The sequence below is a fragment of the Eptatretus burgeri genome, chromosome 8, assembly GCF_056783735.1.
Source record: "Eptatretus burgeri isolate ZD-2024b chromosome 8, Ebu_testis_v1, whole genome shotgun sequence".
In the NCBI taxonomy this organism is placed as follows: domain Eukaryota; kingdom Metazoa; phylum Chordata; class Myxini; order Myxiniformes; family Myxinidae; genus Eptatretus; species Eptatretus burgeri.
The window spans coordinates 27,961,196-27,975,424 of NC_140968.1; the positions used below are offsets into that span (position 1 = coordinate 27,961,196).

At 46.2% G+C, this 14,229-nt stretch overlaps 1 protein-coding gene across 2 annotated transcripts in view; it reads right to left on the reverse strand.

Moving 5' to 3' along the window:
* DNAJA3 (DnaJ heat shock protein family (Hsp40) member A3) overlaps positions 1-14,229 on the reverse strand; it is a 43,128-nt gene that overhangs the window by 9,070 nt on the left and 19,829 nt on the right. For both annotated transcript variants that reach the window (XM_085891304.1, XM_085891305.1), the window contains exons 3-8: positions 7,143-7,226; positions 6,212-6,415; positions 5,730-5,882; positions 5,429-5,576; positions 5,278-5,342; positions 3,108-3,236 (exon numbers count right to left, since the gene is read on the reverse strand). In XM_085891304.1, coding sequence (XP_085747430.1) covers positions 3,108-3,236; positions 5,278-5,342; positions 5,429-5,576; positions 5,730-5,882; positions 6,212-6,415; positions 7,143-7,226 — 783 coding nt within the window. The remainder of the gene's footprint in view (positions 1-3,107; positions 3,237-5,277; positions 5,343-5,428; positions 5,577-5,729; positions 5,883-6,211; positions 6,416-7,142; positions 7,227-14,229) is intronic.

The window sequence follows — 14,229 nt, forward strand, 5'->3', positions numbered from 1 at the left end:
TAAATCAAATGGTATCAGCACACGTTACCTCCGCAAAACAACCAGAAACAAAGCTTAGACAGGTGCAACGCAACCAATGCTCAAGGTATGCGCGCGCGCACGCACACACGCGCGCACGCACACACGCACACACGCACACACGCACACACGCACACACACACACACACACACACACACACACACACACACACACACACACGCACACACGCACACACGCACACACGCACACACACACACACACGTATACGGACACCTGCTTGTCCAACTCTCATTCCAAAATCATGGGCATTAATATGGAGTTGGTCCCCCTTTGCTGCAAGAACAGCCTCCACTCTTCTGGTGAGGCTTTCTACTAGATGTTGGAACATTGCTGCGGGGATTTGCTTCCATTCAGCCACAAGCGCATCAGTGAGGTCAGGCACTGATGTTGGGCGATTCGGTCTGGCTCACAGAAGACATTCCAATTCGTTCGAAGGGGTTGAGGTCAGGGTTCTGTGCAGGCCAGTCAAGTTCTCCCTGCTCGTCACTCACCACACCAAGGTTTTCGGGAAAGAAATCTAGATGCGAATCTAAACAATGTAATTTCAAGGACATCCGACAGCCCATTTTTTGATATGCATCGAGCAGTTTCTGGACTCTATCTTTGTATGCATGCCTGGTGTTGACTTAATGGTTAGGGTGGCGGGCTCTTTGATCCTCGAGTCCTGAGTTCAAATCTCACTCGGTTGTTGAATTAATACCAGGTGGGGTTAACTCAACCTGTCATCCTTCTGAGGTCGGCAAAATGAGTGCCAGCATGCTGGTATACTGTGTCAGAGTGGCGACCCGTCCAGGATTGTGCCTGATAGTCAAGGAGACTGTTTAAGCAGCACTAATGCTCTGCACAGAGTATGGTCCCAATCTCCTCCTCTTCTCCGCTCCTCCTTTGTATGCAGGAGACTTGTGGTTACCCAATAAATTTCCACAAATGCATTTAAAAGCCTGCCACGCTTTAGTTCAAAGACAGAGACTTTCTTCAAAGGTTTCATCTCACAGAACCCAAAGATTCCCTTCAATGATTGAAAATCTCAACAAGGTATTGAAGCCCTCTCAAATTAGTCTTACAAATTGCTTTCACAAAATTCTTCATTAAACAGAGTTTAGTGTGAAGAAGTGGCAAGAAAGTCTTCTTTGGCTCAATTAATGGAAAACACTGGACACTGCTTGTTCCTGGCTCGTATCTGCTGCTTCATTATTCTACCAAAGCAGGAACCCTTCAGAAGGACACAGAAGGAGCACACACTGATATCCGCATAGTCATGCTTCTCAAAGCAATAGAAAATAAATATATACTGTATATTGATACACGGAAGGAACACACAAACAACCACGCCCAATTGGAATTAACCCAGAGCTTGCCTCGTTGAGATCCATGCTCATGGCTAACTCGGAGCTGGCCAGGTAACAGTTAACAGTGCCCGATTATGGTAACATTTTGCTTTGAAACTCAGAGAATAAACACAACCATGCCATAGCACATCCAATTCATACACTAACATCTACCAGAAACACTTTAAAAATACTGCAATTACTTCATTTCATGTGACAGTAAAATAGCCGAGTGCTTTTTCGAGTTGACAGCCAAACCCGGCTTGACTCCAACTCCGCTCGGCTGTGCAACTCGCCGAGTTCGAGTTCGGGAAGTTGGTTCAGGAAAAGCACTACCTCGCTGGCTCGGATAGTGTGGAATTATACAATAGGGTGGTGGTGACGCAGCTGCCAAGGATTAGACATTTCTCTCCAAAGGTGTGACGGAGTGAAATTATTTAATTTTTCAGCAGTTTAGCAATGCTCTCGTACGAGCTTCGACATTGCATAAAAAAACCAAAAAGAAGCAAGAATTGTGCATTACCGTCACCAAATGAGAGGGTACTGTGTTTGGGTCCATCCGTCTTTGTTTTTGTCTGTTTGTCTGCACAGAATGTGCTAACATCGGCCACCTAATGGTAGCCAGTAGTACATACACGTCTTTTTTTTTTTTAAACTCATCCCCTCGATAAAGTATGTACAATCAGAATGTCAGTACATACAGCACAACTAGAATGCGAGAATGTCTATAAGTGGGGCAACTTAGCTAAATATAGCATAACAATTGTGCATTTTGTGAGGAAAGCACCAAATTTGGCACACTAGTAACTTATCATATTATGAACAGATTTGGATATTGGGCCATCTCAAATTCAGCCGCTGATGGCTGTGGCAGCCATCAAAAATTTTGAGATGGCCCAATATCCAAATCTGTTCATAATATGATAGGCTACGAGTGTGCCAAATTTGGTGCTTTCCTCACAAAATGCACAATTGTTATGCTGATTTGCCCCACTATATAAAACCACACAAGTCTGGGGCAAGGGTCTGCAATCTGATTGCTCATTCTAGTTTTATTTGTACGACCGAGACAATATATATATATATATATATATATATATATATATATATATATATATATATATATATATATATATATATATATATATATATATATATATATATATATATATATATATATTATTTGTTTTTAATATTAATATTGCTGTTCATTGTACCAATATAAACTGGTCATGATCACGTGACTGTCGCCACCATTTGAGCTCATGACACAATGTCCCGTACCACTCACTCATTGCAGCAGGACTCCACTGCACTCTACCCGTATGTACAATTCTCCTTATGCTTGCATATCCCAGGGTTACAGAATCCCGATGTGCACAGGGAATGAAGGCTACTCTTAAAATGGGTTTATCCTATTAGTAATATGGTTTTTGTACGACTGCACATTAAATGTTCATGTATAAAAACTCTCAAGCTTTTTCAAACCCAATTTATCAACGATGGATTGGAGACAAAATGGAAGTTCAGGCTGTTCAAAATAGATTCATTAATTTACCTGTCTATTGTTTAAAAAAAAACGGCAAACTAAACTCTAAGCTCTTTCGATACAACATCCGACAAAGTGTACAGCAAACCAGATATTCAGCTCAACCGTTTATTCTACTGAGGTCACCATTAAAGAGGTTCTCAACTGACAATAAGCGATATAAAAGTGGACAAGTGGATGTGGTTCTCACATGAATGGTAAACGTATCGTAGAGGCCTTGCACACGTACAGTGCCACCCAACAAGGCCTGAGCCACAGTCACGTGCACATCTGAATGCACGTCTGCACCCTCACGCCGGAACGTCGTGCTCTTTTGCACCTGTACATGTGGTGTTGGGCAAGCAGGAGAGAGGATGGGGAGGAGATGTGAGTGAGCAGGTGATTATAAATTTATACAAGGTATTAAGGGCATATTATTTACCATGGAAAGTGTCACCATGGTCTTTGTTTTGACTTGCACTGCTGTAAGTTGAGCCTCTTCAAAGAGGCCAGCATAAGGAGACAACAAAGTATTCACTGACAAAACAGGTTTAAACCCCAACTCTGCACTTCTCAAAGGTAACAAAGCACATTTAAAACTTATTATAAAGAAATGATTCTAATCTATTGCATCAAACTCGCTATAAATATCACATCCAAGTAAAAGGGAAAAGAATAGGTTTGATGAAAGTAATTTATGAAGAGCAGAACGTTTTATATATTAATATTTGGAGTAAACTCAATGGAATGGCACGATGTCCAAGCGGTATGCACACTCATCTCTCTGCTGTTTAGCCTGGGTTCCAATCCTGACCTGGCTATCGCCGTCTGGCCTGGGTTCCAATCCCGACCTGGCTATCGCCGTCTGGCCTGGGTTCCAATCCCGACCTGGCTATCGCCGTCTGGCTTGGGTTCCAATCCCGACCTGGCTATCGCCGTCTGGCCTGGGTTCCAATCCTGACCTGGCTATCGCCGTCTGGCCTGGGTTCCAATCCCGACCTGGCTATCGCTGTCTGGCCTGGGTTCCAATCCCGACCTGGCTATCGCCGTCTGGCCTGGGTTCCAATCCCGACCTGGCTATCGCCGTCTGGCCTGAGTTCCAATCCCGACCTGGCTATCGCCGTCTGGCCTGGGTTCCAATCCCGACCCGCCTGTAGCCGTCTGGCCTGGGTTCCAATCCCGACCCGGCTGTAGCCGTTTGACCTGGGTTTCAATCCCGACCCAGCTAGAACTGTCTGGCCTGGGTTCCAATCAGCCCGGTGTATCACAGGCAGTGCATGTGCCATCCCTCGGATGGACGTTAAACTGGTCGTCCCATCTGCCGTCATTAGTTGGTGGACATTAAAGATTCCATGGTGTCCTTCACGAAGAGTCGGTGAGTTATCGCCGATACCCTGAACAAATTACAAATTCCTGCTCTAACTACTTAGTCAAACATCAGGCTTGGCCACCCAATTCGTGAAAGACTCAGGATAAGCTTCCTTCAACCACCCCCACAAGAATGTGGCAATAATTGGGGCCGTTAAAGAAGATGATGATGATGATTTTGCGTAAGCTCATTGTCATTCATCTCTCTCATCCACAACAGCTGCAGTGGATGATTCTCACATCTCGACCACAATTGGGAATGCAAATGTAAAGGTTTCCCCAGCAGTTTGCGGCAAGGCCAAAGGCTTTACATTGTGGTTGCAGAACAACTCATGGACTATACCACTGGAAGCATTTTATATTTAAATACATTTGTAGTGCAACCATGGTGATGGTGTGAATGAAGGCTTGTTCTTTTTCCTGCCCGATTATAATCTTATGTTTTGTGTGAGAGGGGTTTTGGCCAATAGACGAAACCGACCACATTAAAATGAGATCAACATGGATATAAGCCTGGTGTTGGCAACATGGATATAAGCCTGGTGTAAGCCTGGTTAGTGTCACGGCTTGGGGTCCTAGGGTCCTGAGTTCAAGCCCCGTTGGCCGCTGAATTAAAATACACCAGGAGGTTGACTCAGCCTGTCATCCTTCCGAGGTCGGCAAAATGAGCACCAGTGTACTGGTAAAGGGGACACTGCATCAGCGGCATAGCCGTGTCCCAAACAATGATGCAACCAGCAGCCACAGGCTGCACTCAATAGAGAGAGAGAGAGAGAGAGAGAGCGAGAGCGAGAGCGAGAGCGAGAGAGAACATGGACATACAGATGAGATGAATACCAAAAAGAAAAACCAAATGAAGAAATAAAAATGTGAACACTTCTTCAAAATCGGAGATGGATATTCCGTCAAGAATGAAAAAGGAGCAAGGTGGTACGGAGCGAAGCGAGGATGTGTGGCCGTTAGCGGCATCCCACCTGGAGTACGTATTCCAAACAAAGAAGATTCCTTCTTACCCGAAAAGTGATGAAGATCTCCTTCTTACCCACAAGCATTCGCACCGTCTGGCCATCCTCGACCCCTGATGGTATCACAAATGGTCGAGTCAGCGAAACGTCAAAGCAAAATTTTCTCCATTTCCGATCACGGTGAGGCAAAGCGACTTACCAGCTGGAACCGGAACCGTGACGGTCTTGCGTTGCTTGATCTCTCCAGCGCCGTGGCAGATCGAGCATGGGTTCGTCATGGTGGATCCTTTTCCTCCACAGCGACGACAAGTTGAGCGCATCACAAATGGCCCAGTGTTCACAGTTTCCTATCGAAGGGAGACAAAAATGTACCACGGGTCATGGATAATATGACATTTTGTTACAAGGTGTTGCGGCGAGTGATTTTAAGCATCGTGCTGAACTTGCGCAGTCGTCATTTTAAGAGTTGAAGGGTTACATGTTGCTCGTGTGCCACTCACCATTCCAGTACCATTGCAGTAATTACACCGTTGCAGCCTTGTGCCTGGCTCGTTGCCTTGACCTCCACAACGTGGACACGCGTCATCAATCTTGATGTTGATCTCTTTGTTTACCCCCTTTGCTGCCTGGGTGAATGTGAGCTCCATAACGAACTACAGCAACAGAGGGGAGGACACCATAGTGATTGCTTAAAATTCCTCCAAAGGACATGAACTACACTAAAGGGGAGATGTGCATTATCCACATGGATTAGAAAAGGTTAATAGCAACACCAGTCATGTGCAGCCTGTTTCACACTTAGCAGCCTCATCAGCAAGAAAATGGTCAATCCAGAGCTTGCGCAAGGAAGCAACTTGGTGCACAATGGTCAATTACCGTATATAACAAGTGAAAATAAACTCAGTGATTTGGAAAACCTTTCACATAAAGGGTGTTGGAAATATATTTCAAAAAGATGAGCAAGATAGACCATTTTTTTTACCTCCTGTGGTTGGTCAAACATGGAGCTGAAGCCCCCAAGACCTCCTTTGCCAGAAAACTCGCCAAAAATTTTGCGGAAAAGTTCCTCTGGATCCATGTGTTGACTGGCGCTCCAATACTGTTGTTGTTGTTGCCCTCCGGCATTACCGAAGCCTGCTGTTCCATACGTGTCGTACTGGTTGCGCTTGGTCTCATCGCTGAGCACCTGATAGGAACATAATCCAACAAGCAAACTTGTTGGGGGGAACTTTATGAAAAAAACTCCCCTATAAGCTTCTAAGTTGGTTTGTGAAGTACAAGATGTAAAATGAGTGCAAAATATTTCAAAGGAGGGAGAAGAGACTGAGAGGGGAAACAAAGGGGTCGAAACAATAATGGAGGATCATGTGACGAACAGCCTCCACCCCCACCCCCTCACAACTTCCTATCCCTTTTCCTCTTCCCCAACTCCCAAATCTCATTTTGTTCCCTCACTTTTCCCTCTCCCATCCGATCCCTCCTTCCAAACTACCTTCGATGTTGATGTACCAAACTCTTCACAGAATGTTGGCGCTGCTGAAGCAGATTCTTCGCAAGGGTTACACAGGGTGGCTTGCCATTGTCTTCCTCACATTGTTTGTCTGTGCTCTTAACCTTTTAAATGCTGAACATCAAGCAAGGAGGCAGCACGTACCAATAAAAAAAAGTCTTTGGTACCACTAAACCGGGGATTGAACCACCGACCTCCTAGATTCAGAGTGGTCACGGTGACAACCATTGCACCACCGAGTCCGGTCCCAGCTACCTTACTCTGTATTTATTCCCCCATCCCGTCACTTTCCTTCCTTTCTCCTACATCTAAATGTACCTCCTCTAGACCTGTTGCTTAGTCAGTGGCAATAAATACAAGGCCCTCAAAGGATGCAATTCATAACAATTAAATAAATTCCTACCTCATAGGCTTCTGCCAGCTCTGCAAACTTTTCCTTAGCTTGAGGGTCGTCTTTATTGGTGTCCGGGTGATACTTCTTGGCAAGCTGGAATAGAAAAGGAAGTCGTTATGAATAATGTGCACCGTGAAGTAGTGATTTGTGTGGAGGCAGCCATGTCTTGCTGCAGTTGGGTTATTCCCTGCCAACTAATGTGCTGGTTGGTCCCCAAGTGACCATCTCACTTTTGCTAAGTCTTGAAACAAAGAAAACAAGTGGTGCCAGGCACAACAAATTCCACCCATTTAAGGCATAAAGTTATTTTGGGGACCAAATTTAAATTTGATACATCCTTAACCTGAATGTTGATTATAAGGAATAGAATAAGGAATATTTTAGTCTTAGTTTGAAGTCAATTAAACCATTTTTGACGAAGTTATGACCGTAAAATGATTTTGACCTTTCAAGGCCACGTTAGGTCAAAGGTCATGGTGTCAAATGAAAGCCAATAAAGGACTTGATATATGTCTTCCATAGTAAACATGCATATTCCAAACCTTTTTTGATTTATAATGGAAAATATGTAATTTTGACCGATGACCATGACCCCCAAAACTTTGGACCCTACCAATCTTCACAAATATGCATTTTTCACGATAGGAATGGGTAGGATTATAAGTGACAAATAGAATAAGGTTCACTATAAGCTTAGTTTGAAGTAAATCAGATCATTTTTGACGGTTATGAGCGAAAAACGATTTTGATCTTTTCGTGACCTTGACCTTTGATCCAATTGGACCCAAAAGCGAATGGGGTCGTCCAAGGTTCATTGCCCACCTGTAGATTAAATTTGATCGTGTTTGCTAAAGCCGTTTTGCCGTAAAGTTGCGAACAGACAGACAAACAAACCGGACGATGACAATATCCCGCTCCCTCCCTTCGGGGGGTGGGATAAATATACCTTTATGGGTAAAATGACACGACAAAAACATTTCACCCCCTCTCCTTCCCAACTGGTATGGGTATTAGGTCTCACCACCCCAACCTAAAAACGTTGGTACCACTACTATTTTTGCACTTGTGGATCATGCGTCATGTGTTGTCACAGAAGACATTCCTTGCCATTGGATAAGATATTGTTGTGGATTCCGCCACTCCGGCGTGCAGGCGACCGCTTTTAGCCAATTGCGGCCGCACGCCCACCGACCGTGGCAATCCAGTCGCAGCTTTCGGATCAACGCCAAAATCCAGCTACGGGAGTGTTTTTACCCACACCACAACCTTGTAAATGCTCTGCCGGCGCTATAGGGTCGATCGCCGAATTGTCGACTTACCTCATTATTCGCGCGGACAGACTACCTAGAGGTTGTACCTCAACGGAACTTGCTCGGAAACGAGCCGCTTAAGCAGCTCGCTCCATTTGCGATTGCCGAGCGGTATATTATCGCCAAGCCCCGTTGGAGCCGATTAGCTTATCGGTGTTAAAAACCCACTATTTATTCCGAACGCAATTATGGCAGTTCAATGGAGGAAGGGACGCAACGAGCAGGTGAATATTCAAACAATGACATTTATTTATACATGCACAAATACAAGTAAGGCAATGAAGCAATGGGGACAAAGACACGAGCAAGAAAAGCCTACAGCCATTGTCTATTTATTCTGTTCATGCACTTAACCACAATTCTACTTAGCGGACAAGGTGCCACAGACTTCCATGCAAAAACCCCAGGAAAGAAAAGAGAGAACAGGGCCTGTAGGCCTTTAATATTCCGCGGAGCTGTGAAGACCGAAGGAGCTCCGCGAGACTGTGCAGGTTACCTGCCACCCTCGTGGTGACTCGCTGGGCGACCCTCGATGTCTCGTCGTCAACATGGTAGCTGATGTAATGGCGACTCGGTTGGTCCAGGCCTAGCCGTGCGGCCTGGTCGATCGGGCCCGGTCGTCGACGCCTCAGAAGAGCGAACGGGCCTTGCTCTTTTAGAGTTGATGTTCTCTTAAGAGCCCACTCACTCCTCAGCGCCGCTTGGACCGTCCCGGGGCCCGATCACTTCGGACCGTTATGTCGCTGTCTAGCGACTTCTCTCCGGCCGGCGACTTCGCTGCCGCCTCCACCGACCCATGACTCTGCACGGCACTGCAGGCTCGACCGGACTCCAGGCTCCAAACTCCGAACTGCAGAACTCCGTCCTCAACTCCCGACTCGGACTGACTGAACTGCTCGGCGTCTCGGTTCGGCCTTTTATCGGGTTCAGGGGGGGGGTGGTGTTTGGTCTTTCACCTCTGACCTTTCACCCCCCCGGCTCCGCCCCTTTTGTCATTTTGATCCGATCTTGCCGTGGTAGAAATCACCGGCTTTCGCTCCAACGAGGAAGCCATCGTGTTTGTCGGCAGAGATGCCGTTCGTTTGTGGATGCCGTTGCTGGCGAAAAGATGGCGGCGCCATGGAGAGGATGGTGAGGAGACGTTGTTCGTTTGTTGATGTTTGTTGGGGAAAAGATGGCGGCGTTTGTGGAGATGAAGGTGAGATGTTGTTCATTTGTTGTTGTTGTTTTTTTGGGGAAAAGATGGCGGCGCCATGGAGATGCTGGTGAGGAGATGTTGGCGGTTGTGGAGAAGGTGGTGAGGAGATGTTGGTGGTTGTGGCGAAGGTGGTGAGGAGATGTTGGTGGTTGTGGCGAAGGTGGTGAGGAGATGTTTGTTTTAAAGTAAAGATAGCAAAAGAATAACGGCTAACTCAAAGATGCACAGCCCGTCACACGAATAACTCCCTTGAGACATGGGTGGGGAAATGTAACCTGGACACGCACTTATCAACATAACTGATCTTCGGGGAACCTGAATGGTGATCTGTGAATTTCCACAACCGTAACAATATATAATTAAAAACTGAATGATGTCATTTTTTACCCAAGCTTTCAGAATCTGCCCCCTTCTCCCCCTTCCTCCCCCCCTCCTCCTACCCCCACATACATCATGCTTTTTTAAGTTACAAGCATCTCAAGCACAAGCATTTCTACCCCGTGCACACAAAGCGAAGAGCAGGATGAAGCAACTGCTTCATGTCCATCCGTCTCCACAAACATCAGTTTTTGTATGTGGAATCAAGGCTCAAGAAAGAGCTAGAACATTGAACACATCAGGACGCAACAGGACAAAAGGAACAGTGGGAGGGGGAGCAACACCAACAGCAGAGAACAAAACAGAGAGAGGCTTGCACAAACAACAAGGTGAGAAGGATCACACATGCACAGAGAAGAGAGAGATGATTTTTTTTTACTTGGTGAAAAAATTTTTCTCCGAGTATGTTGATCCGTAGCGTTTGTTGGATTCACTAGATATCCCTTATTGTCGGGTTTTCCGTCTGTGTGTGTGTGTGTGTGTGTGTGTGTGTGTGTGTGTGTGTGTGTGTGTGTGTGTGTGTGTGTGTGTGTCTGCAACGCGAGGCTCCACAGCACAAACCAGCAAACCAATTTCGATGAAACTTGGCGAAGAGGTGCCATACGAGCTGGGAATGTGCGGGTTTGAGTTTCGTTGCTAAGCAACCACCCGTTGCCATGCAGCGGGCAAAAAACCATGTTCACTATTTTCAATACTTGTCCTACAGGTTTTGAATGTGGAGAAACGAGACTTCGGAATTAAACACTTCGAGATATTTAGAAAATTTTACTCGAGCCGATTTTTGATTTGGGTTTATTTTTCAAATGGTAGTCCTTCAAAAATAGGGTGTCTATTTACCATCATTTTTTTATGAGGGGCTTAGGAAAGTGGGCGGAGCTTAGGGAAAGTGAACTTGGTTGATGAAAAGTGGGAGTGGAGTAGGAAAGTGGGCGTGGCTTATGAAAAATAATGTGCGGCTCAGGAGGTGGTCAAACAAGAGCATTGAGAGAAGTTTATCAGGTTTTCCGTGTGTGTGTGTGTGTGTGTGTGTGTGTGTGTGTGTGTGTGTGTGTGTGTGTGTGTGTGTGTGTGTGTGTGTGTGTAACGCGAGGCTCCAGAGTTATCTGTGCCTGGCAGCCTCAGGACCAGTCATTCGAGAGGGACCTGAGCACTTCCCCTCGTGGTGAGCCTCAAACTCCATAACAATACATACATAACCATATACGTTTGCTCCATGATAAAACAATTACTAGGCATTTGCACCCATCGCTTGGCTGACAAATTTAATCAAAAGCCATCAAGTTGTACTTCACAAACATTATGCTCTATTCACTCGATCATTAGCCTGAGTTAATGTTCTCTCCATCTGCTTGCAAGTCAGATAGCATCACCTTCATCAACCATCCTTGGTGCTCAAATATGGTGCAAGCAAAAATCACTTCTGCTTCGCTGCGTAGCTCAGTGTTGGATGTTTTGGTTTGAACCTCCACTTAAAATGAGTGAAATGAAACATTTTGAAAGTTTCAAATTATTCTCACTCAGATTTCAACATTACCAAAATGCATATTGTTAAGTTGTTTGAGCTTTCTTTATACAAGAATTGTAATAACGGATACAACTGGGTGGCGTGAAATGATACACATGAACATAGAGAGAAATGGAGTCTTCACCCTGAACAGTTGCATAAGCTACACCTCTTGGGCGTGCCGAATAAACAACTTCAGGTAAATAGGCATGCCTAATCAGCGAACTCTTTGGAACTGTTTAGCCAAAAAGAGCCTTTTTAATTTATCTATGTTAATCCTGGCAACCCCCAGAACTGTTTTGTGTTCAACAGACAGGTTAATATATGGCAGCCATTTCCTGTTGGTCAGGATGCATGCAGCAATAGCTTGTGTGGCACTTACTTCCTGGTACCCACTACAGTGATGGGGTCTGATCTCTACTTAATGTATTGTAAGGTTTGATGAGTTAATTCCAGGGAGGAGCTTCTACCAAAAAAAAAAAAAAATTACAATTTTCCCCTTCAAGTAATTTTAACATTTGTTGTGCTAAAATATAGAAATATACAGATTGAAAGATTAAAAAAAAAGGATTTAATGTTGATTTTACCACACAGTTTAAACATTGTATTGCAAATTCCACCATTTTGGCAACTATTTTGAATTTGGTGCTCTATGGCAGCTGTTTTTGATTTCAACAATTGTCTCTCAAAGTGGACATGCATTACAACAAAATATGGTCACTGAAGTGTCTCAAATCGGTCTATATTAAACCAAACATTGCAATTTTCATTGTGATTCCCTGAGTTAGCACCACAGATTTGCATCTTTGGTCTCCTAATGTGACGTCAACAGCTATTACTGACAAAAGGCCATGCATGGCACAACCCTCCAGAATACCGTAACCAGCACCACCTCAACTCCGATCACATCTACTAAATAAAGACATAAATAAGCAAAATGCTTTCGAATAAAACCTACCAACAAATTTTTTAATCACCTCCAACTTGCCACATATGCATTAGGAAGGAGGTTACGTTCATTGAAGAATTTGTTTGTTTCCAAAGTAATGAAGTTTTCTTGGTGAAGTAAATGGACGAAAAGGAAATTATTCATTGGATGGAATAATTTATGGTTATATATTGTTGCGAATTCGCGCCCGCCGGCGTGCGAACGGCCACGTGACTCGAATCGCGGCACGTCGCCCACCGGACGGACAATTCTGTCGTGACCCTCCTGGAACTATCGCCCGCAACCAGTCACGGGTGGGCCTTTCGACCTCACCACAATCGTGCCAATCGGCAACCCGCGTAGGATAGGGTTGTTCGCCAAACTCGACCTACCTAAGTACCCACGCGGATGGTAGACCGGGCGATCGTATCTCGCCGCAGGCTGACTCTGGACACGAACCGCTTAAGCGGTCCGTTCCATGCTATCGGGATAACCGAGCGGTGTGATCATCGGCCTCGACGGTTCCGATTAATTAATTATAGGGCGTTTTAAGCCCACTACGAACAAACCCTCAGGGTGAAGCAAGATGGAGATTCAATTAAAGAAAAGACGAAGCGAAACGGGAAAACAGTTCAACATAATGCACATTTATTCCGCGGCACACGGAGAGCACACATATACATCCAAACAGAATGCACATATATGAAATGCAACAAAAGAAACAATGATGCAGAGATACTACCGACTACGGGTACACACGGCAGCACTTATACGGTTTTACTTCACAGATGGTGCCGACACACATTTACTCAAAAGCAAAGGAAAGAAGCCACCCTCATAGGCAAGGGGGGCAGACGGGCCCGTAGGCCAATGTGTGCGCCGGACCTGAAGGAGCGGTCTGGTCCGCGAGACCGGGGGGGTCCTACCCGCGTCCTCGTGACGAGCCGCAAATGTGGCTGCGCGGCGGTGCCCCGACTTCGTGCTCCTTCGCGGGTTTCGTTGGCACCGCTTGGAGTGGGGTGGGAACGGGGCCCCCTTCTTGCACTATCTCAGCGCGAGGGAAAAGGGGGGGGGGATTGTTGATGCCCTGGGGGAAGGAGAATGGTTGGCTGGCTTGGGTCCCGCGACGAGCGATCCCACCGCGACCTCGTCGCCGACCGCCGTCTTCCCTGCCTCGGACCCGAGCTCCTTGGACTCTTCCCCCAATTCTCCTCAGCCGACTGCAGAAAACCACGTTGACGCCTTCGCCTCCCGACTCCACTCCGCTCTCCAACCCAACTTGACTGCCTCGCAACAACTCCAACCAAAAGCTAACTCTCTGCGCAACAACTCCTCTCATTCGCCTCACGCTCGCAGTTTTATAGGCCGGCAGGAGAAAACAATATGCAAATTTCCGGATCAGGATCTCCTCAGGGGCGGAGCCACGCTCGCCGATTGGACGGAGGAAAAGGGGCGTGAATCTCCCCTGATCCTAGAACTTGCATATCTCGATTCTAGACAGACGCGCCTGGAGGCGGGGCCAAGCCGCCCCACGCTTCCTAATTGGACGGATCAGAAGTGGGCGTGTAGCATTCCTGATCCGAATTCTCCTCGGAAAGGCCGCTATTTGCACTCGTGGCTCGGCGCGCATCTTGTACGAGCCCAGGACAGCCCGACGCTCGGTGCTCACAGGTGGTACGGGAATGGCAGTAGAAGGAGGGAGGTGAAGGTGGTGGAGGGTTTCCGGCGGTGGCCGATGGCCATGGTGCCGTTTGGAATGGCGGTGATGCGATGTTTTC